The sequence below is a fragment of the Acipenser ruthenus genome, chromosome 2, assembly GCF_902713425.1.
Source record: "Acipenser ruthenus chromosome 2, fAciRut3.2 maternal haplotype, whole genome shotgun sequence".
Taxonomy (NCBI): domain Eukaryota; kingdom Metazoa; phylum Chordata; class Actinopteri; order Acipenseriformes; family Acipenseridae; genus Acipenser; species Acipenser ruthenus.
In genome coordinates, this window is record NC_081190.1 from 102,889,177 (window position 1) to 102,914,654 (window position 25,478).

The window sequence follows — 25,478 nt, forward strand, 5'->3', positions numbered from 1 at the left end:
GGGCGACTTACAATTGTTACAAGATATCACATTATTTTTACATACAATTACATTATTTTTTACACATTATTTTTTACATACAATTACCCATTTATAGGGTTTTTACTGGAGCAATCTAGGTAGAGTACCTTGCTCAAGGGTACAGCAGCAGTGTCTCCCACCTGGGATTGAACCCACGACCCTCCGGTCAAGAGTCCAGAGCCCTGACCACTACTCCACACTGCTGCCCTACGCGCTGATGGCGCTGGCTTTTTATACTATAAGGAAAGTTTGTCTGATCTAGCCTAAGTTACCTATATCTATGGAAGGCATCTAGAACTGAATCAGCTCCTGGGCAACTTAACACTGACTTATTTAAAAAAAAAAAAAAAAAAAAAAAAAACAGAGTATTGAGAAATTGCCATTAGAGCCACAGGGGTTTTCATTGTTTTTTTTTTTTTTTTACATATGGAAATCTGCAACATGAAACCGATCTTTGTATCCTTCATTCTTAGTCTGCATGGAAAGCTACTGGCTTGTATATAGTAACCACTGCTGTAGCCTGATTTTTTCATTCTCCCACAGGGATTACATCATGTGTTCACAATACATTACTTTCAAAGCATGATCTGAAGTGAAACCATGTCTGACTGGAGCAGGCTCGGTCATATTGTTGTCCTGATATGTAACCTTGGTTTCTGTGAACAGGATAGCGGCACTGGCAAGGCTGTTACTTCCAGGAAGTAGACCCAGAGACAGAAGCTGCAAGTTTCAGCGTGAATGCACACGTTTATCTACCACAGACTAGTCAAAACAAAGCAATCAAATAGGCACAAGGGCCAAAATAAAAGGTCTACACAAAACTCACAAACAAACAGCACAGCAAAACATACCTTCACCAATATTAAACTACTCACCAATTCTCTCTCACCTTTTTCTAACCCAACACCATTAACACCCTTTTTATACCCTGTGACTGGAGCCTAATTAAATCATCACTTATTCAATGTACGGCTCCAGACACATTTTCACAGAGAGGAATTTAACCCCCTCCCTGCCAACCCAATATTCCCCCCCAACACACCTGTGCACCGGCAGGGCTTTCACCCTGCCACAGTTTGTAACAGGAAAATCTCCTGTTTCACAGACAAATAACTTTATGTGTCTCAAATATATTTTTTAAAACATTTTTTGCGCAGAACAAACTGCATCTGTTTTTGTGATTTATATTAAGTTCATACGTTATGTTCAGCTGGTCTCTTATTACATTTTGCCCAGTTTGAGCAGCCTTGCTTTGCAGACTCTCGCCCAAACTGCACGAGATGACATCCTTTATACAATAAGATGTCCTACACACAAAGTTATTGCTTTATTGCTTATGTTATACATGGACGTGCTGTATAAGGTACGCTCATATGAAAAACCAAAAGAATCGGAAGAATCAGGTTAATCTTGAACAAATGATATCAAATGGTATGTCCAGCTTCTAAACAGATTAAACAGATCTGTATAGTACAGTATATCACATAGAAATCTAGATGGTTTTGTAACAGAAGAAAATAAGCTTCTGCACTGATAATAATCACATGGGTGTTAAATGATTCCACAATGGGAACAAATTGGTTAGCCAACTGGATTTCTAACGGCTACAATACAGAAAGAAGCCTCCTCTCTGTTCATTTAAGTCTTCGGCATGAACTCTGAATGAGGATGCTAAAAGCTGCTGTCATATGTTATGTGTCTCTGCCCCGCTCCCCTGAGTTTCCCACAGAAAGCCCTTCTTAGTGGATGTGGTAACCAAGCCTCTCTCTGAGGAGGCTTTCAATCACTTAATTAGCACTGAACTGAAGAGGAGCCATAATGGACGTGAGTAATAAAGCCCCCCCCCCCCCCCCCCCCCTCGTTCTATTGTGGGTGGATTGGATTGCCTTCTTTTTAAAGTTCCATCACAGCCTGCATTATGTCTCACTCTTGGAAAGCAGTTGGAAGCCTCTCTCTGTGTCTCAGTGGACTGCACAGTGCCCATCCACTGACAAGCATACAGTCATCATTGTCCATGGAGCATTTTCAATCTGTAAGCTGTCTAACAAAGACATTAATGAAAAGAAAACAAAAGAGACTCTGTCTCACATACAGTTAAGAGGAAGGCAACTGAGCTGCAAGGTTACAAAAAAATTAATCCACTAAAAATGTAGATGATCTTAAAAAAGCTAGCGTGCCATAAACTAGTTTTAGCATTCCAACATACAATTGTTGCAATCATTTCATATTTATTTTGCCTGCTGTTTCTCTCCATTTTTTTATTTTTTTTTTTAATTTAGCCTCCAAATATTTTACCCTTTTTTCATAATGCCCACTTATGTTTCCTCGCTGCAACTCTCTGCAACAGCTGATTGAGAAGTGAAGTCAGGGGCCATCCTCCAACACCACTACAAAGCTAATCGCCTCTTTACCACCATGAGCTCAAAGGCCAGCCTCAGGTGTCCGCTTGGCACATAGCCAGTAGGGACCACTGTACAGCCGTGCTTTCTCAGTCCCTGATGGTCGTGCTTTCCCAATTGGCTCATCTTTACCAAGTGAGCCAGATGTGGAATCCTGAAATGAACACTAAGAAATATACTTTGTCACAAAGCTTTAACGCATGAGTTATTTAAAGGATGTTGTTGCCAGGGGCAGCCAGAACAGCATTGATCTAACAGGTCTGCAAGGTGTTTACATTTCTCTAACATTCCATCAGGGAAGTTGGGTGTTGTAATATGAAACTTCCATGTTCCAGAATGTTCCATGTTCCTAATTTCTGAGACTGTCCCTTGTGAAATTCTGAAGCAGTGAGCCCATAACCAAAGGTAAGCTAATGTTCTTCTTGTCATCAGTTCACAATTATTAAAAAGGTATTAAACATGTATACGGGAGAACAAGTCAGCACTGTTCATATAGGCAAATGTTTTCATTGAGAAAGACCCAATTGAGACTTTTCACCGCCTGGGGACATAAAGGCAAGTCATTTACAGCTAACAGTGCCTGGTTTCACTGTACACGCAAAGAATGTTTAGTTGTTAAATTTAAAACTCAATCCTCCTATTCATGAGTCAAATGAAGAACTCCACCCGAGTGGGAAGTTTATTGCATTCTTTTAGTCTGGTCTTGCACACATCCATACCTGAACATAAAACCTTCCTTTGTCCTGGGCATACAGCATCAGGAAGCTGTAATCCAAGTTCTGTTTGGTTCTCCACCTAGATGAACAGGACATTGGGTCATTAGATACACCATAACTTTGTAAACAACTACAAACTATAGCTTGTTAAACAAAACCTGAGCCAAGAGATGCAAATCTTTGTGTCAGCCCATTCAAACTTATATGTGAAGCTCTTTATAACTGCATTTGAAATATACAATTAGCTTTTAAGTGTTACATCTTATTTTAAATCATGTTAAACTGTTCCTCTGTATTTTAAAATGCCTAACCTCAGGCTTTTTGTGCACCTTCCTGTGTGGGTCAAGTTATTTTGAATTGCCTGTAACGTTATAACTCATCAAGTTTGAGGAAAAGTTGCTTGCATCTCAGTGCAGGGATGGCAAAAGAGCAAAAGAGATGGCATAGCAATTTGAGCCATTCCAGATTGTACTATGATCTTAATTAGACACACCTGAGGAGGTCAAACTGCTAAACGGGACTCTCTATTTCTGCGGTGTATTAGTTTATTAGAATAAATAAGTAGGGCCCTTGTTCCGTGTAGATTTAATTTATTGTACCTGAATTCTGCCCCCCTGCTAATCTATGCACTATCTTGGTATCCTCGTAATATTATTTTGTGTTAGTATTTAAAAGTATATATAATATTTATTTTTTATGCGTTAGCATTTTTCCGATACCTTACGCTGCAGTATATGACTGACCCTGAGTGAACACGTAAATAATTACTGATATTAGTTTTTTTTTTTTTTTTTTTTTTTTAACACGTACATTATTAGTATCTTTCATAAAGCGGGAAACCATTGCTAATAGAGCTTCCCGATAGATGAGGTTTGTACCACCCCATGTAGATACGCGCGAGGCCCATAATGTAAATTGTATTGGACAGTGGAATACAAATACCTACAGCACAGAACAACGTGGATACAATTTCAAGGTATGAAGATTATTTTATAGGCCAAAAGTAAAATTTAGTAAGTTTAATTTATCTGTTTTCTTTTTATAATATATTATCACTACCTTGCATACTTCTCCTGTTTAACTAGTGAAATGTGTGCTTTAACACAAAATGTTATATATATTTAGGGCTTCTGATTTTTGTTTTTAACCGATAAAACCCGATAAAACACCCACGATACAAAAAAAATTAAATCGGTGGATAGCCAATAAACACCGGAAAACACCAGAAAAACTGTGGAAATGGTTAATCTATTCACGTTGACTTTACCCTTTTCCCATTAAAAAAATAAAACCTACTAAAAAGACAATAATAAATACATTTCCCAGTGCTGTTGGGCAATGTCCCGCCTTCCTGACTTGTATCTATCATTGATTCGTTCTGAATACTTTAAACCCGCCCCAACTACTGAGTGACAGCACATTCCTATATTTCTATTGGAGACTCCGCTTGCGAGATTTAAAATGAGATTACAATCAGGATGGAGGCTTGCTAACAGGATTTAAAGCTGTATTACAATTAAGATACGGAGGATTTAAAACAGAATTGTGGTGAAATGTACAAGAATGCCTACACACAAAAACTCCAGAAGAATGTGCCCGTGACCATAGGGATTACGTTGTGGAAGACAGCAATGGAAAGAAAGTACAACTTAACTGTGCAAATACTGTCGAGTTACTACTATACATATTTTGACATAAAAAAAAAAAACGTTCAAGCATTTTGGAAAGTAACTGAAAACACTAATTTCATACAGTATATCAAAAACAAAAGCCCCGAAAAAAAACGATTTACATAAAGCACTGAAAAATACAATTAATAAAACCCGAAAAACAGAAGCCCTATATATATATATTGCATTGTCAAATTATGACTTGCACACATAGCTTACTAATGTCACTGTTTAATAAAACCAACCCAGCACATTCTTGTTTTTTTTTAAATCTTGGTTGATATCCCTTATTCTGTTATTACTTCGTTAATTTCTTCAAAACTGTACAGCATTTAAAAATGCAGTGAAAAAGCAGGGTGCGAGCATTCATATTTATGAACAAACCATTTAGTATAAATCTTTTAAATGTAGCGGTACTGTGGTGGAATTAGCTCGGTTGTGGTTGTAACCTTACAAATGATATAATTGCACATAAGAGGATGATTGTAGGATACAAGGATAATGTAGCTTTATATATATATATATATATATATATATATATATATATATATATATATATATATTGTCACAAAGACGGCCGGAGTGGGTGGCGTCAGACCAGATGCAGGAAATAAATAAACAGAGAGATGTGGTTTGGTATAAGCTGGGCGCGTGATCGCGCTCAGCATTTAATAAACAGAAAATAAAAGGTTTTAAACACAAAAACACGGGACACGGCACTACACGCCAAAATAAACAGACAGACAAAACGACTAAACACTAAACAGACGTTGCAGGACAGACGAACAAACACGGTGAGTACAAACAAAACACTTATATTTACGATCTTATTTTACTCCTTCTCTCTCACCCGTTCTCCACTCTCTGAACACCTAACCCCGACTGCAAGAAATGTGCGTCTATATATACTATTGTGCTGGGATTCAATTACTAATTAATTATTCACTTGAATCCCAGCACGTGAATTAATTCTGTGCAACCCCGTGCTCACATATTACATTTAACCAGCACGTGAAGTGATTTGTGCCCTCCTCGTGCCTAAATATAAATCTACACTTTTTAAATACACGTGAAACACAGACCCGTTTATATCCCGTGTACCAATCTATACACCAACATTAACATACGCACGCATATATACAACACAGAACACACAAATGCACACAGGGGCGGGGCACTTTGCCACAATATATATATAAATAAAATCGCGGTCTTTATAGTGTGTAGATTTGTTAGTTAGCGAAACCTCAGTCAACAGTGGTACCACTTAATTTGCGCCGATGAAAGATAACCTGCTTTAGCGTACTGATGGCATATCAAATGCTTAGATGACAGATATGGTTGCATTCTTGTAGATCTTAAGGATAAAACAAACAAGGAATTGCATTAGTTCCATTACTTACATTACTTAATACGTTCTGATATAAATATAGGCCTACTAAGTGATAGTTTGGGATATTCAGTATATTTAAAACAGTAGGTAGGTGTTTATTTTTTAAATTATTTGTGTATATAATTATTAGTCGAATAAACCGCTACCAAATAAGACAATTTTGCCACCTACTTTCCAGGCAGGTAGCAAATCCTCACTACTGCCTTAAAGTTAACTTCTTGACCTATATATATATATATATATATATATATATATATATATATATATTTCATTGCAAAAACTGCGTTAAAGTAAGGTTAAGCTTACTCAAGCAAAACCCTAAAAAGTGAGGAAATTGCTTATGCGTATGTATGACAGCAATGACATCACTGATGACATAACTAATCACATGACAAATGCTTCCCAAAGACTGGCCATAGGAACATAACCTGGGGGGTCTGCTAAAATGTATGTTCTTAAAAAAAATTGTGGAGGGGGGTTCCATCTTGTGGTGCTATTCAGTGAAGAAATATAACCATGGTTGAAATACAAAGTACAGACTTTTAATTTATATTTGCTCCCATAAGCAACAGAAGGTACAATACTTCAGTCATATGTATGATATATCATTGTATTTATCATTATATTTACACATTTTACATTAAAATGTCTGTTTTATCTAATATCTTCTTTCTTTGATAACCAGAGTGCAGTATAAGGGCCGGACCAAATCAAAGTTAGCACTTAGCGAACGAGGACGCAAAAGCATTTGCGGTAATAAAACACAAGAAAAATTCCAAGCGAAATCTCGCAGAACCAAAGTAAGCCCTTTTCGCCCTTCAAAAAGCATCTATTGCTTGTTGACTACAAGTGGGTTGAGAAGGGGGAGTGGTTTGCTATTGCCCGACCAAATCTACTCAATTCCAGCTATAAATCACATTGCAAGACTTTTGCAGGACTGGATTTTATAGTCAACTTTGAACTTAAGAACATAAGAAAGTTTACAAATGAGAGGAGGCCATTTGGCCCATCTTGCTCGTTTGGTTGTTAGTAGTTTACTGATCCCAGAATCTCATCAAGCAGCTTCTTGAAGGATCCCAGGGGGTCAGCTTCAACAGCATTATTGGGGAGTTGGTTCCAGACCCTCACAATTCTCTATGTAAAAAAGTGCCTCCTATTTTCTGTACTGAATGCCCCTTTATCTAATCTCCATTTGTGACCCCTGATCCTTGTTTCTTTTGTCAATACCTTTTAGAATTTTGAATGCTTGAATCAGATCACTGCATAGTCTTCTTTGTTCAAGACTGAATGGATTCAATTCTTTGAGCCTGTCTGCATATGACATGCCTCGGGATACTTCTGGTCGCTCTTCTTTGCACTCTTTCTAGAGCAGCAATATCCTTTTTGTAATGAGGTGACCAGAACTGAACACAATATTCTAGGTGAGGTCGATTGTAAAGTTTTAACATTACTTCCCTTGATTTAAATTCAACACTTTTCACAATATATCCGAGCATCTTGTTGGCCTTTTTTATAGCTTCCCCACACTGTCTAAATGAAGACATTTCTGAGTCAACATAAACTCCTAGGTCTTTTTCATAGATTCCTTCTTCAATTTCAGTATCTCCCATATGATATTTATAATGCACATTTTTATTGCCTGCGTGCAGTACCTTACACTTTTCTCTATTAAATGTCATTTGCCATGTGTCTGCCCAGTTCTGAATGTCGTCTAGATCATTTTGAATGACCTTTGCTGCTGCAACAGTGTTTGCCACTCCTCCTATTTTTGTGTCCTCTGCAAATTTAGCAAGTTTGCTTACCATACCAGAATCTAAATCATTAATGTAACTTGTTGAAAAAAAAAGAAAATGAAAATATATCCCAAAACAAAGATATAAGGAAATCTATCTAAAAAGCTTTACCATCATACCATCGTATTAAGCAAATAGTAAAAAAAAAATCACTAAACATCCTGATTTTTGCAAAAAAAACCAAAAAACAGTACATGCCTCAAGACGCTCCACTGACGTCATATATCGAACACTTGCACACAACACTGAATAATTTTAAATGAATAATTTACAGTATCAAATATTATTATATGTATTATTCCTATTATTATCATAATATATGTTGTGTTTGTTGCACCCTTAGACGAAACACGCACAAGACCGTTTTCTTCTTTACTACTTTTTTTTTTTTTTTGCACCAGTTCGAGTTAAATGTTTAATAAAGCAATATGTATTATTTCTTTAATACGTACAAACAATAAGCTATTTTCTATTCACGGGGAGGTTTGCTTGAAGAAGCGTCTCTTTCAGTGATGGTAAAGCTTTTTAGATATATTTCCTTATATCTTTGTTTTGGGATATATTTTCATTTTCTTTTTTTTTCACGGCACTGGATAGCATTTCATTCGACTTCTTATTGTATGGAATATGTACCGGGACTGATCCTGGTGACAGTGTTACGTTGGTCAAACGAAACAGTAGTACAACACAGGTTTTTATTTTATTTTCTTTCTACCCTGGCTGTCTTCCTCTGCCTTTTCGCATGTTACCGCCTTGTTTCCGACCCGTCAAAAGGTCACAAATACAGGCTGGGGATTGGTCAACAGCTGTTTCATGTTGCTTTCGGCAGTCCCTCCTGCAAAACGTTTCTCCGCCCCTTTCGAGGATTGGAAATGGCTAGTTTTGGTTTTGGGATAAAGAAAATGCGATATGAAAACTAGCGATATTATCACATGAACACTCATTCGCAAGAGGGATCGGGGTTGATACTTATTTTTCTCTTTCGTTCAGCTTTCATCCATAATAATTTTATAATTGGCTAGTCCGTTACAACTCCACGGACACTGGTGATCTTCATCACTATTGCTGATGTGGAAGGACAGTTTTCTCCGTCTGTATTACACTTATCAACTACCAGATGTTTTGGGACCAAGTTATGGTGAACGATTTTCCAGTGTTATGTTCCTATGGCCAGTCTTCGGGGAGCATTTGTCATGTGATTAGATATGTAACCAGTGATGTTTGGTAACAACATATATATTTAATAAATAACTTTATTCAACAAGCTGTATAAAAAAAATCTGTGGTCAGTACTCACTTTACTCTTTCTCGTGTGTCCCCAAATGTCTCCTTCAAGTCTGTGAAACTGGGGTAGAAGCCAGGGGAAGGGGAGACCACCTCCAGGAGTCCAGACTGTACCTCACTGGGGAAGCTGTGTGAAGAACAATGGTATCCATTACTGAGAGTTCCATTGGAACTGATTTAATAAAAATCTTATTCCCATTGTGTCACCTTGACCAGGTGAATTATTGCTATTACCATTGAGTCATTCAGAACAAAACCAATTTTTTTTCAGATGCTACGTAACCAAAAAAAACCAAAAAAAACTACATGCTGTATGAGTAACATAGGCTAATAAATTTACAATGAACTCCAATTGATTTTTTCTTGTGTGTTTTCGCTTTTAATATCTGTGGTTATGAAACTTAGTATACAACTTATACATATGACTGTCTTTATAGTGGTAAAGAATCATGCATTTATGTGAACTAATTTCGTTTTTATAGAAATTAAAATGTGTATTTTTTAACACATCTTTGCAATGTACGACTCATTTCTTTTCATATTTATAAATGTTCTTGAAATCGTCATAGCTGGTACAGGTTGAAAATAGGTATGTTTCAGTGCAAATAGAATCACAATATTGGAATCTGTACCAGAGTGATTTGGTCATTTTCAAGTGTGTTGGAATTTTAGGGGTTAATTATTCATACTGGCCAATAAGAAATGTCTCTGTTCCCAGGCATTTTATATACCTGGGAGTGTACCAATATTGTTCAGAGATACTGACATATCAATGAACTCACAAACTAAGTGAGTTATAGACAAGACTAATGGGTATTTATTTGTAATTTAAAGCACATTTCAACACGGAAACAAAAACGGAATGCAATATGCCATTCAACACATTGGTGTCCTGGGGGAATATTAAGCAAAGACAAGCACTGTACTTGTCTTTGAAGAACATGTTCCTTTTAAATTAATACTAAAACATCTGCTCACAGATTTTATGTTCTTTAAGGGCTCTGAAGCACATTTTATTCTGGGTCTAAAACAGTAAATTCAGCTCTTAGCAGGCCAGAATGGATTCAGTTGCAGGTGAAAAAAAAAAAAAGAAATATTTGGTAATTCAGTTTCACTTTTTACATGCTGTCACTTCACGTAAAACAAACTGCCCAGTTTAACCATGTTCAATAAAAGAAAAAATATATATTATTTGCACTTACTGTAAACTACTGTATTTATATATTCATTTTGCATTGTAACCCTGTACTGCCCTGTATCACCTGTAAGTCGTCTTGAATAAATGTATCTGCCAAATAAATAAATAATAATAATATTGTCAAAGAGAAAGGCCACAATGAAATCACTCTCCACAGTATACAGGCTGTACATAAACACATATACATGGTAGCACTTAAGAATCAGAAAAATTAAATACCTCTTTTTTATATCGGCTGCTAAGCTATCAACATACTGCACATCTGTCTGTAAGAAGAAAAAATATGGTTAAGATTAAACTGTAAATGCATGTTTTGATAAGATGAGCTCCCAATCAATCATATATATATATATATATATATATATATAGTTCAGGAACAAAGGGAGGAGTGGTGAAAACGAGCTCCCTGCTCCAAACAAAACAAAATGTACAGCTTACAAATTACAAACATAAACCCAGCAGATCTACTGAATCTTCAAACATTAAGCTATTTCATCCATCAGGTATTAGCTGGAAAGATAATGCAAGCAAGTGGAATAACAAAACAAAAATTACTTTGCATAATATTTTCCTCAAAGTAATCCATTTCGTCTTCAGAGGTAATAGACTGAATAGGCCAGTGGCACCATGAATAGTCAACAGCATACAGTTTAAAGGCACAGGCAATTAGGAAAACATTTCATATGCTACCATTGTGATACATGTTCCCATGTGATGCTACAACTGTTTATGTAAGGTGTGTGTATTATTTAATTTTTTAATTTTTATAATTTTTTTACATTTTGACCACTTTTTTAAACTTTTAAATTGCATTCCCTGCCTCAAGATGGCTTCGCATGTACCCGCATGGACCTCTCAGAACTACACTTCCCATCATCCTCCTGCTCACTGGTAAATCCATCTCAGTTACATATGAATGTTTGTTTGCCCTTACAGTGGTTTTGTGTTCAATATGTACTGTGCTTTCAGCAATCTTCACACAAAAAACACTTTAAATGCTTTATTTTTTAATAAAATTTGCACAATAAAATGGAGAAAAACTGTAAATTCTGAAACACACTGTAGTTTTGGCCTTGAAAACAACTTGAAACCTGCTTTGGTTTTAGTAAAATAAAATAAATAGATTTCTGTTTATTTCCAGTATATTGTTGCCCCAAAACAGCATCCAGTTCACATTTCTGTTGTTGCTATATTGAATTAAAAAATAAAAATAAAAAAAATAAATAAATAAATAAATAGAGAGAGAGAGAGAGAGAGAGAGAGAGAGAGAGAGAGAGAGAGAGAATAATAGATGGGCTTCAGTGAGTTACAGGAAAATAATTCCATCTAGGGTTTATGTGACGTCATAAACTACAAGACCGTTAGGTCGAGTTGATTATAAACTGTCACAGATGGAATTATTTTAATTTAACTCACTGCAGCCTATCTATTATTTTTTTTTATAATAAATGGATATTGGTATCTGTAATAATAAAAAAAAAAACAATAAACGGGTGTTAAGGTTCAAATTGCAAATTAATTTCATGAATACTAATGACGTACATTAAGTCAATATTAAATAATCTTAAATATAATTTTCTTTTTGATAATTCAGGAACGGTGAATTAAACTGGGTAAATAATGAACTGCGAAAAATAATAATATTTTTAAGGAAAATGTGTTTCAATGGTCTATGCTTTATTATTATTATTATTATTATTAATTTTATTATTATTATTATTATTATTATTATTAAATCGCTGTCAGAGTCTCGCTCGCTTGGTTGGTGCTCCCGTTGGTGAAGGATGATTGTAAATCTTCACAGACAGATTTGTTAAAAGTGCCTCAAAAACATGAATTGTGGGTGTTGTCAAGTGATTGAAATTTTGAAAGTCATTGACAGGAATGTCTTTAATTTCCCGTTCCTCTCCAGTTTCTCTGAGATACGAATGTACCAGCTTTATCAATTTTTTTTAATGCATTCTTGATCATTAATGAACCTTTCTCTACTGTGGGTGTTGTCGAGTGATTGAAAACAAGACATTTTGAGTTTGAATTGAAAGTGGTCTCAAGGAGTCAAATGGGTCAAAGTTCAAGTATATTTTCCTCTAGAGGAATTATGACATTTGACGTCACTACTGTGCTATTATGCCTTTTTTTCCGAATGGTTCTGGATGCAAATATAGCCTTCATCCATGTATTTATATATATATATATATATAACTAAATTAGTACTGTATTATAGAATCGGGCTTCTGATTTTCGGTTTTAACTGACAAAACACCGCCGACATAAAAAGAATGTAACTGCTGTATGGTGTATAGCCAATTAACACTGGAAAAACACTGGAAATGGTTATTCAAATCACGTTGACTTCACCCCTTCCCATTTAAAAAACAAAAACCTACTACTACGACTACAAAAAAAAAATACCTTTCCCAGTGCAGCTGGGCAATGTCCCTCCTTCCTGACTTGTATCTATCATTGATTCGTTCTAAATACTGTTTATGTAAAATGTAAAAAAAAATGCCTAAACACACAAAAACCCCAGAAGAATGTGCCCGTGACCATAAGGATTTCATTGTGGAAGACAGCAAAGAAAAGAGTTGAGTTACTATACATATTGTGACAGAAAATAAATGCCCAAGCATTTGGGAAAGTAACCAAAAACAATCATAAAAAGCAAAAGCCCCGAAAAAAGAAAAAAAAAAAAAAGATTTGCATAAAACTCAAAAATAGCTAAAAATAAGCACAGAAAAATTTAATTAATAAAAAACTAAAAACAGAAGCCCTAATTATATATCCATGATCTAAGTTTCTTTTTTTTTTTGTTTGTTTTTAAAAGATGAAATTGTGTAGCTAACATTAAGTGAATTAAACATGTATTAACTTAAGTAAAAGTTTAAGAAATTGATAAATAGGCAGTATTCATACAGTAGTGTTTCAATGCTGGTACTGATGCTGCTTAAGGGTTGGGAAATATTTTGGGTGTTATAATGGTAGATTTTTAATTCCTAGCTACCAGCACTACACCGTTTAATAATAAAAAAAAATCACCCAGTTGAATGCCCTTGCTGAGGGTCGGTCTATTCAGTAATTAAACAAGATCCAGTAAGTGTCTGCTATAGTGACCCTGCCCTGGCAGTTATCTATCAACCTATTCACCAGGCTTTCAGACATTAATAGGTATCTGAACACTGACGTGACTTCTTTCCCACCATAAAAGGTGATCTGTGCAAAGCCCAGCCTCCCTGGCCTTCTCATAACTGATCAAGATATTTCTGTGTGCAGAGCTTTCCATTGTCCAGGGCCATCTGTGCTGAGTAGAGTTTCAGTGGTAACTGACCTCGGCAATGAAGACGATGATTATACAATCGCTCCTCTCCTCCTGGGACAGCTCGTATAAAAGGGAGTTCAGCGTGTCCATAAGGTAGTTCTGCTTCTCCCTCTTCACAGTGGGGATACCCAGCACCAGGGAGACTGAAAAAACAAACTCTATCAGCTACTACTGCCAGACTTGATAAATGCATGTTTTCATAGTTTACATCTTGATACCATGCAGGTAAGAGTTCACAACTGTAGGGTTTTAGTTGCTCTTATTTACTGTATTGATATTCACAAAGGTGGAACTCAAAGTCTGTTTTGGTGTATTAAAGTAATTGTAGCAAACAAAATATGTTTCCAAACACATTCTACACCATGTGCATCCATTTGTTATACAGGTCTTTTGAAAGAAACACAAGTTTTAACAAGCATGTATTTTCATTTTAAAACATGATCTCTGGTACTACTCTAGGTAAAATAAATGTATCTTCTTTTAGACTCTTGTACTTTATTTTTTTATTTATCTTTTTTATCCAAAGCAACTTACAGAAAATTAAATAAAATACAAAAGTATATAAATTACAGGCAATAAAAATGCAAAACAAACACATACAATACATACAAAATAATTATAAATAAAGAAAATACAAAAAGAGATACAAGTAGGAATTTACAAATAAAGGTTGAATAAGTGGCTTTTGAGAAGATGGCAGAAAGCAGTAAAAGACTAAACAGTCCTGAGTATAACCCCTGGTAGCTGGTTCCACCACAGGGGGACGAGGGAAGAGAAGGAGCACAGGAGGAAGGAGAGTGAAGACAAGGTATAACAAGTTGGCCAGTAGAGGATGAACGGAGAGGGCAAGAGGGAATATAAGGAGACATGAGGGATTGGAGATAGGAAGGGGCAGTATGATGAACAGAGCAATATGCAGTCTAGAGAGTGCGAAGCAGAGGGGTAGCGTGAGAGTAGCGTGGTTGGGAGAATAACAGACGAGCAGCAGAATTCTGAATGAGTTGAACTGGACGAATAGCCGAAGCAGGGAGACCAGCGAGGAGAGAGTTACAATAATTCAATCTAGAAAGAACAAGAGCTTGGACCAGGAGTTGAGTGGAATAAGTAGATAGAAAAGGGCGGATTCTATAGATGTTGCGAAGTAAAAACCACGAATATTCTGGAAGGGTCCAGAATAACACCTAGGTTTCTTGCAGAAGGAGAAGGAGAAAGATTGATAGCTTCAAGGGAGACTGAAATAGAGAGGTCAGAGGAGAGAGAGGAGAAGTAGAAGGAAAGGAAAGGAAAGTAAAGGTCGGATTTAGGAAGGTTGAGTTTGGGTCATTTCACCTGAAGCATCCACTGACATGCTTTCAGCCAGTAACATGCTTTCACCCAGAAGACACTGCTGGGGTGAAATGAACGAGGAAGTAAAGCAGTAGCTGCCTTCCTGTAAGGCATGGCCAGCACACAGAAGTTTATTTAACCCAGTGTATTACCACATGTCTGTTTTAAATTGAAAACATACTTTGCTGTAACATGTATGTGTTTCTTTCAGGACTGCACATTTGAGACCTACTGTATGTAGCTAATGTAAGTGTAAAATGGAATGGAATTCATGGAATTATTCTGTTTGCTACAATCACCTGAAATAAATAGCTTGTCTGACGTAGCAACAGTATCTAAGGCATGAAAAGTGGGCGGGGCTCAAGTCAGATTTGCGATCGGTGAATTGCCATTAGACCAGTTTGAATTGTCTATGCAGGGCAGTCCCTCAGTTATATGAGAATGCCGTTTACAGAGAGGCTATGCAATTGTTATAAGTGTGAATTTAAAAAATAATGAGGGAGGCAAGACTTACAGTAAATACTGAATTGTCACAAGGTACTTATTTTTGAGTTACACACAACCATTGTGTTTTTTGGTTATCCAGCATTAAATAACCATTTACAAATCTTGATAGATTGAATTAAGTCATTTATTTTTGTTTAACAAATTAAACATTACCGCTGCTGTGGGGAGCTCTGAATTCAATGCTTTGCAAAGCTGCTACAAACTGGTCACTGAAATATGAAAATGATATACATGCTCGGGAAGACCCACATAAGTAGTCAAAAAAGGCAGTATACAGTACATGGAATAACCTCATGTAATGTCCATTACACATGTCATGAAATGCAACATGAGGTGTCATTATTTCTTTTCTCTTACCATTAGTTCTCCCTTGTCCAATGGCAACATTTGGACGCAAGCTGTTTTCACTTTGAGCCAGGTGAGGCAGGTAGTAGTAGGCATTCAATACATGATATTTATGGTTTCCAGTGATGTTGACATCTTTCTTGGTCTCTTCTGTAAAGAATAAACAAAATAAGCACCACATGCATTTTTAATAAGCCAAAGGACTGCACCCACTGTGTTTTACATTCCTAACTGCAACCTCTGGCTTACAATCAAGTCAAAGGAACTTAAAAGGTGTTACTGATGGTTTGTTATGCAAGTCAGGAAGCAGCCCATTACTCACTGTAAAGGGTTACTACCTCAGAAAACAGTTCTGTAAATACTGTTCAATATTTTTGTATATTTATATTTGTATATTTATGTCATTTTATGTATTTTTTTTTATACTAAAGCTGTAAGCTACCAGAATCATGCTAGTTGTTACACTGGTTTGAGTATTATCAATGCCAATGGTATTGTAGATTTTTTTTTTTTTTTTTTAAATTTACTTTCGTACAAAGCTAATAAGTTAATTAATACGTACAAATACCATAATAAAACACAAAATTCTGTGCCAACAGCTTTACCAACCATGATCCCTCTCAACACTCCTACAATATAATAGAGTTTTAGGAACTCATTACCAGTGCTGGCTTTACTTAACAGCACATAATTACATTTAAAAAGCGTAATCTGTTTTTATCTTTAATAACAGGAGAGATTAACACTAAAACTAAAAGCTAAAGCTAATGGAGAGTTACTGTAGATACTCTTGCCAAGCTAAAATGGGCAGACAGAAAATAAGACGTTCCTTCAAAGCCCACTGCTTCTGACATTTAACATAACCTAGAAACTTCTATATCTATGCCCAAGACTTTGTTATATTCTCACTACCATTCATCACTAGCACCACCTCTATAGAAAAATGCTTTATTTAGATAAAATACTACCTTAACAGATACACATATGTAGGCAAAAGTAATAGTGGGTGGCATACTGAAAAAACAAGGCTAACTTGTACTACATAGACACTAGCTTACCCATTCAGGACATTTTATGAAAAGATTTGCAGGAACTCCAAATTTTAATATACAATTCAATCCCTTACTCACCTGTTTGAACATAAAATATATTCCTTATGCTCAGAAAAAAAGGCATTATGTCAATATTATATCCTCACGTTTTATCAACCGATCCATTCAATTTACACTTAGATGCAAACATATAAATTAGGGGTTTTAATTTATTAATTATTAATAGATTAATCACACCTATGGGCTTTGATTGATTACAAAATAATAGATCGATTAATACTGTCTACCTGAGTGCGGTATCAAAGAATGGTGTGTGAAAAACAAATCTTGAAAAATGTCGGAGGGTACTTCTAAGACCTTGGTATAAAGACAACTGGAAGGTATACCAGCTATTTCAAAATATCTCAGAATGAAGAAAAAATTACTGCAACTTGCAACATTTGCTTATCGGTGCTTTCCTTTCACGGCAGTACTACAGTACTAAGTTTATCGTATCATCTTAGTCGCATGTAAGCTGATTTTTCTTGCACAGCTATATCGTACTTCTTCTTCAGCTAACTAGCATAAGATAGCACTTGATAAACTGCATTTCTCTTCAGCGAACCTAAATAAAACAGCACTCAGTAAGTTGCCTTTCTTAGTCTGAAACTTGAAAGCTTAGTATACTAAAAATGGATCTGTTAAACACAGTATTCTCGGTTGTAGTGCAGCTGGTAATTTACTGGAATATATACGCTCTCAATGTATTTTGAATCGTTTTTGTTTAGACATGACATTTGGCTGAAGGAAACGCAAAAAGTCAGATTGCATCATTAAAAGTGATTACTTGTAATTGTCTTTCAATATAATTTCATATGACTAGCAAACAGGTGTGATTGATCGATCGTAGATTGAATAATCAATGGCTCAATAGAAAATGTAAAGATTAAAACCGCTGATATAAATATATAATGATGAAGGATCTTCATGAAACTCTGCTTTCTTGTAGAGAGGGACACAAACTTGGAATTAGTTTGAACTCTGTAGCACTTATTTTTAATGATCTAAAACCCTGTGTCTAGGGATTAGTGACAGTATTATCTTCTCAGAAAACAGAATAAATTTATAAAGGGGTCTATTAATAAAAATACAAAAATGGAGTGAATTTTTAGATATCACATTTTTATATGGCTGGTCCGTACTCCAGCTTGGGTGTTCTTGTACATAAAATGTTTGTGGTCAAACTACAAACTACTAAAAAAAAGGAATCTTACTTATAACACAAATATCTACAGTTCTTAAATATGTGTAAAGTGATCATCTCAATCAGGATTATTTAAATAAATATCTAAATTGATTATCAAATCAAGTTTAAAAAAGAGATAATTTGCTCCCTAATTAGCCCCACTAATAAAATAAAATAATTTCTGTACAATTCAATTTTTTAATTGATTTACTTCAAATATATCAAGTGTTTTTTTGTTTGTTTTTGACATTGTGTTTATTGAGTTTTTAAAGGTATAACATATATAAAACATGGATTACAATTATAAATCTTTTGCCTGTTGACCCCCCTCGACCCTCCCCCATCCCACCCCCACCCATAACATAATGCAATAATAATATAACATTAATAATACAATAAACACATACAACATTTTAAATAAAGAAATAAAATGATCTAGCCGATATCAGGTGTTTGAACCAGGTACAGATTCCCATTCAGGCATGTAGAGAGCCTGATAATTACCCTGAAGGACCCAGGCATTCAACAAGATTAAGAAATAGGATCTTTAATGTTGAAGCGTATAGTGTAAGAAACCTCACACCAGACCTCTGAAATTGCAATAAGCCTGGGAGAAGACCAGATACGGCTAATGGGACTGAAACCTGACAAAGGCTGGATTAGGACATTCCTACTCTTAATGCTCTTAACCTGAAAGCAAACAATGGTTTACTCTGCTATTCAATTTCTGCAGACTTGCTGTCATGGGCTAGTCGGCCACATGGGAAGGCAATGCTGATGTCCTTCGCTGGAGTTTTGCATGGTCTCACATTTCCAAATGAGCTTGGAGATCATTTTAAACGGCTCACAGGGGTGCTGAGGTAATGCAGTGCTCCATACGATCCTTTTTGCGAGGCAACTAAATAAAACACTTACATACACTGCCTGGCCACTTTATTAGGACCTGTCTACGCGATTGGATTTGGCATCGCCCTGCTGTGTGAGCCATGGTAATCCCTTAATTTCTCTGGTAGGTCAATTAAATGCTGTTGGTTACTGAAACATCACTTTCGGATCATGACAACCAAACAATGCTGCACTGGTATCCCGACACCGATGGCTACAAAATGATAATACACCCACTGTGCCAGAATTAGATCTGAAAAAGCTTAAATCCAAGCTGATGACGAGAAGAACATAAGGAACTGCAATAATATACTAGTATCATAGATCACAGCACAGACTTGCTTATGAGAACACACCAGCTTTGTAGGTAACATCTGCTTCATCAGACTATAGCTGTGTTTTGGTTTACAACCTACCAATATTACACCACTCTCTGTCCTAACTCACTTTTCAACACCAGCACAATACCGATACTGTTGCGATATACCTGTCCACATTTGAGCTGGTTTACACTTATATCAAAGATATTCAATTACACCAAAATACTGACCTCCACTGATTCTCTGTGGGGACCTCCATCATGCTACACACAAAGGGCTGTGGGATAAAGAGAGCTCGGGAGAAGGTTTTCTATTGAGACGCAATGGAGCACTGTCGGATTGAGCTGCTTTCAGATCATTTTATTGATGTTTAAAAATATAAAAAATGTGTGATGTCGGTTTTACTTTTGCCTAGAGTGTCTTGATGATGACATATCCTAATTGATACCAAAAATGCACTTTTCTGAATACAGTACAAGAGACGGTGCGTGCGCAGGAAACAGAGATGAGCGCTTCACACTGTACCGAGTAGACAGGCGTGATTATAAAATTGGATTTATATATATCAGACGTCAGTTTCTTATGTTTTTAGTTTTTTACCATTTCATCGAATTTCATTTCGATCATTTACTCATGTAACTTCTGTGTAAATATAAAAAACAATAAAATTAATGAAACAAACACCCGTATTAATTGATTACCGTTTTGCAATATTTTTTTAATTGAACTATTGGAGAAGGTTTTTGTTTAATATAATTAAATAAGAGAATAGTGTATTCCGGAATCAATTAAGCTAATTATCTAAGGTATTTCACATAATATTCTATTACAGTAACAGCAATAGTGTACATTTGCATTTGTACAGCAAAATATAATGCTTATTATCATACTACTACAGTAAATGTATTTTGCTACACATCATACATACCATGGACATAGTGTGCGCATGCCTCAGACTCCACTCATTTGTCATACCACCTGTACACTCTTGATCTGTTCTAAGACAGATCACAGCTGTACTGGTACGAAACTTGATCTTAACTGGGTTTCATATTGATACAGTTATACCTGTACCACATTGATACCAATTCCAGTGTTAACAGATGTTGCAATACTGTTCTGCATTATAATACCAGTATAAAAATACAAGGGTGAACAGGACTATAGTTAACTAAAGACAACAAAGTTCCTAATAATAATGTACCACAAGCTACTGGTAACATAACACAAGCCTGAAGCACTGGAGCCAAATTGTGTTCTTTTCTTTAAAACAGGATTTAAATAGGTAACTGCAGTATGTAGGAACCACTTGGAATGATTGAAAACAGAATAAAAAAGTAAATGGGTAATAAATAGCATTCCAGCACTCACTAGGTAATGGTACTTTGATTATTACATCAGGAAACAATATGTATGTTTTAATAGCCTGAGCTCTCCAAACAGAGACTACAGTATTAACTTTTTTTTTTTTTTGTCTGATCATGTTACTCGATTCATTGTCACCAATTTTATTGTATGCTATCATGCAATGAACTCACCACCTCCTACTAAACCATCAAAACAGACAGCTGGGGAAAACCGTATTATTTCGATTGAACTCAATCCTCATTCCCTACAGCTAAGGCTGTGCTCGAACACTCAGGTTTTACGACGTTAACACAAAAATAAAATAAAAAAATAGCAAAAAATGAGGTTTGAGTGAGTGAAAGGCAACTATTTGTTAAGGGAAAAAAATACATAATATGACCTGTAACAAGATAGCAAATACAGTAAGTACAGGCACCATTTTCTCAGGCACCGGGTTCTAGCTGTTTCAGGTGTTTCAGTCTTACAGGGTGTGCTTAAGCTAATGTTGAAGTCTTCAGTCCCTGGCAGTTCCTTGGTTTTAAACCTCTGAACACAAAGAACTTCTTGCCTTTCAGGTCTCGTCTGGTGAGGAATGCTCTGGGGAACTCGTGGCTCCAGGTATATCTGGACTCATTTACAGCGCTTCTGTGCCGAATCTAGTCAATCTTTCCTTAGGATGCTCCAGGAATATTTTCCCTTTAAGCAAAATACTTCCCGTATATCAGATGTACAGTACTGCTCCTGGTATACCTTGTATGTATTTCCTAAACCTAACCTAATCTAGTGAATTGTTCATATAATTGCTGATTTTCCATTTCTCTAAACTTAAAAAAGTAAGTAGCGGGGTTCAGAAAAATATAGCGTTATACATCCCCACGTGTTGCTACAACTGTTTAAATAACATGCCTGTCATTTTCCTTTTCATTGTTAACATCCTGACAACTTTAAAGTCTGTTTCAAAGCTCTTTTCAAAATGTCAGCTCTAGTACACAGGGGTTTGAGATCAGGGCTGTGTTCTCTAAATCACTACAGGAAGAGAGATTAGAAAAAAAAAAACTACAAGTGCTCTGCTTTTGTGTTCTGTACGATATCATGGGTTGTTGTTGTTGTGTTACCTGTTTGACAATGTGAGCAACAATCCTTACACTATCATTATTACTGAGCACACAAATGTAATAATTAATGACTAAATAAATACTGTACCTTGGCTATTAGTCAATGTTTCTTTTGATTTAGTTTGATGTATTTGGGTAGCTATTTTTCAAGATATGTTTTTTCAGTTTGTAGGCATTTGCAAATTGTTTCCTTGGAGGATGTTTGTGTCAACTGGTGCAGAAAAACAGGCCTATGTAAACTGTACTATTCTTTCAAACACATGACACTTTAGCTTTGAGCCGTTGCTTGTTCCCAAGACCCAGACCCTAACCCTAACCCCAGCAATAACCCTAACCCCAGCAATAACCCTAACCCTAATTAAGAACTGACTTAAATCTTAAAATCAGTACTCAAATGATCTCAGCTGGCCTGTCTTTCTACACCTATGGATATTTAAATATTTAAATTTCTTCTAAATTGCTGTGATGTTAACTTGTGAAACCCTAACCACTGTAATAAAGTGCTAATTTTAAATGTTTATTGTATATGTTTGTTGACAGGACCCCCTTGTAAACGAGATCTAGGTCTCAATGGGTTAAATTCCTGTACAAATTTAAAAAAAAAGAAAAGAAAGAAAATAAAAACAAAATTACTAGTTTTTCCTGTTCAAACGTGGCAAAGTAATACATGTGAATCTCTGTTAACCTCTTCATCGCTCTCTTTGGAAATTTCTATACTGTGAATAAAGTTTGTTGAAATTTACAGTTCAGATATGGCCCTGGAACGAAAAGGGCAGCGAAAAACATTTCATTCAAATTAACTTTATTCACAATATATAAATTACACAAGTCCAGTGAAGGTAAATTGTGGCAACTCTGCCCTAACTGGAACGAAAAGGTTGGTATGTTTTCTGAAGTTTTCCTTAGGGGAGTTCAACTTAGGGTACATTTTTCTGTACAATGCTAGACAGTGTCATTGTTTAAATCATTGAAAGAAACAAACTTTGTAAGAAGTAACATCTCTAACAAAGTGTAGTTTAGCCTTTAAAATGTAAGAAAAATCCCAGGTTTGGTTATTGAATTGGACGCAGTATTTAGACCGGCCACTGTTTAGATTATGGTATAATGCCTCAGTAAAATGAAACACCATGCCCTTAACTGAATATATGGCAGGCTACTTTCCTCCTCGACAGGTCAGGAATGAGTGCTGGGACTCAGCAGGCCCTTTCCTGTCAAAACAATAAGAAGTTGAAAGGTGTTTACTGGTCTGGTTGCGAGTGGCACTCCTCTTCTCAGCAATGATGTGTTTGATGCTTTCCAGAACACTGGTGAGGTCCTGCGACACTCTCTGATTCACTGCCTCTGCTATTTGCAGCCTCCTCTGCAGATCTAGAAATTGAGACTGCACCTCCTCCTCCTCCCCAATATCTGAAAAACACACACACACAAACACTTTCAATTAGGTCTGTCGTTTCCAGTTACTGGTTTAACATATTGAAGACTACCGTTTTTTAATGATTAAACGCTGAGGACGGCCATTGTTTGGTGAAAACATGTTTTTTTTTTGTGTGTTTTTAACCTTGAAAATAAAATAATATAAACTAATAATTATTTGAACTTGCTTCTTTGATGAGTGTGGACATCTGATGTGAGGGTGATATAGTTTATTGCTGTGAAGTCAATGCACTGGCTTTTGGGTTTTATGAAGAAACTTGCTGTGAATTGAGCGTAAGGGGTAAAGAACAAACATTCTAATTGAAAATACGAAAAGGAACAAATCAGTAGTCCTAATTAGCTAAGCTTCACAATAAAGACATTAGTTTATTTTCCATTATCCACATGCCAATATTTTATTATTGTTTATTTGGATTTATTTTTTTAATATGTAGGCTTCGTTTACTCAGTAGTTGGTTTATTTACTTGTATGGTTAACCAGCCCTAGCGTTTAAATACACTGTTAATAAAGTCAATTTGTGTTTCCCTGAACAGTACATATTTGACTAAGATGACTCATTCTTCTCGCAATGCAACACATGCATTTAGCCTTTCTCAAATACAAGAAGCTAAAGCCATGTAACACAGGCATACAGTTTCATTAGTGAAACTAATCCCTTGTTTATCATCAGTTATCATCTTTACATAACAGGTATCTTACTACTCAGAAAGATCATCATTTCATAATAGAACCTTATTTAAGACACTGTTGAATTAAAATATATATATCACTATTACTTATTATTATTTTCTACTTTCACCTGAAGAAGAGACCTTTTGAGCTCTTGAAAGCTTGTGATGAATTGTTGTTTAGTTAGTCCAATAAAATGTAACATGTCCTTCTCTATCATCTCTGGACTGATACGGTACCACTATCAACGACTACTACTCAACAAATTATTAAAAGGGGTTTGTATACAAAACTAAAACCAGAAAAGCATCAAGAAAGTCCTTTATGTAGTAAGATCTCTTTTAAAAAAAAAGACGTGTTGAAATATTTTTGTATAATTTATGGTGGTTTTCCTTTAAATTTACACTGAAAACGTGAATTTACTTTTGACATTTATGGTAAAATTAAAAAGAGGGTGGCACAGTAAAAAAAAAAAGAAAAGAAAAAAGAAAAGGTAAATAAGAAAATAAAGCATGCCAATATCATTTGTTGTTTTAGTTAATTGGAAGACATCAGAGCACTGATAAAAAAAAAGGTACAGCCTGCTGTAGGAATAGGTTACCATGACAATAATAAAGATAACAAGTCACATTGTATATTGTAGGCATCAGCTGTGACTTACAGAATGGGATTGGATGGAAGATGGAACACAACTTAATAAAACAGCTGACATATTTATTTCCTTTTGCATTTTTCTCAAAATGCTGCTTTTTTTTAAGCCATCAGCTTTAATAACTGACCTGCTAACAAATTGGCAGCTCTATAGTGTGCCTGACAGAATAGCCTTTTTGCCTCCATCCCTGGTGATTAGATACTGTACACCCCCACTGACTCCTCCTATAATTTTAAGCAGATGCTGTTTTCTGATTATCACAATTCTCAGCTGGTACGATTTGATTACATTTTCTGCTGCATTAACTTGTCTCTATGCCTTTGTTTCATCTAGAATTGATTATTGTAATGTTACTGACTCCATATCTTCCAAACTGCACACTGAGATCACAGGATGCAGGGCTGCTGGTTATTTCTAGGGTCAACAAAAGCAACATGGGAGGAAGGGCTCTTTCTTGTAGAGCTCCGAAATTATGGAATGCTCTGCTTCGTTTGTCAGGGAACCTGGGACCGTTACAGTTTTCAAGTCAAGACTAAAAACGCAGTTTTATAAAATGGCTTTCTTATCTTAGTGGGTTTTAATGTAACTTTAAAATTGCTGCTTTTGTATTATATGTATACTGTTATTTAAATCTGTTTTTTAAATGGTCTTGTTTGGCAATTGTATGTGTGACTTGCTATACAAATGTTTTGTGGTGTTTCTTTTTTTCTGCTGTACAGTCCTTTGTGATACTTTTGTATAAAAAGCACTATATAAATGCAATAAATAATAATAATAATAATAATAACAATAATAATAATAATAATAATT

General features: G+C 35.6%; 1 protein-coding gene across 2 annotated transcripts in view; it reads right to left on the minus strand.

The window, feature by feature from the left end:
• LOC117408829 (alpha-1,3-mannosyl-glycoprotein 4-beta-N-acetylglucosaminyltransferase B-like) overlaps nucleotides 1-25,478 on the minus strand; it is a 70,277-nt gene that overhangs the window by 16,239 nt on the left and 28,560 nt on the right. The window contains exons 2-7 of one of the 2 annotated variants that reach the window (XM_034014169.3): nucleotides 23,155-23,319; nucleotides 15,981-16,118; nucleotides 13,800-13,933; nucleotides 10,694-10,740; nucleotides 9,290-9,403; nucleotides 3,140-3,215 (exon numbers count right to left, since the gene is read on the minus strand). In XM_034014169.3, the coding sequence (XP_033870060.3) occupies nucleotides 3,140-3,215; nucleotides 9,290-9,403; nucleotides 10,694-10,740; nucleotides 13,800-13,933; nucleotides 15,981-16,118; nucleotides 23,155-23,319 (674 nt within the window). The remainder of the gene's footprint in view (nucleotides 1-3,139; nucleotides 3,216-9,289; nucleotides 9,404-10,693; nucleotides 10,741-13,799; nucleotides 13,934-15,980; nucleotides 16,119-23,154; nucleotides 23,320-25,478) is intronic. The other variant, XM_059004958.1, reaches the window with a different exon arrangement.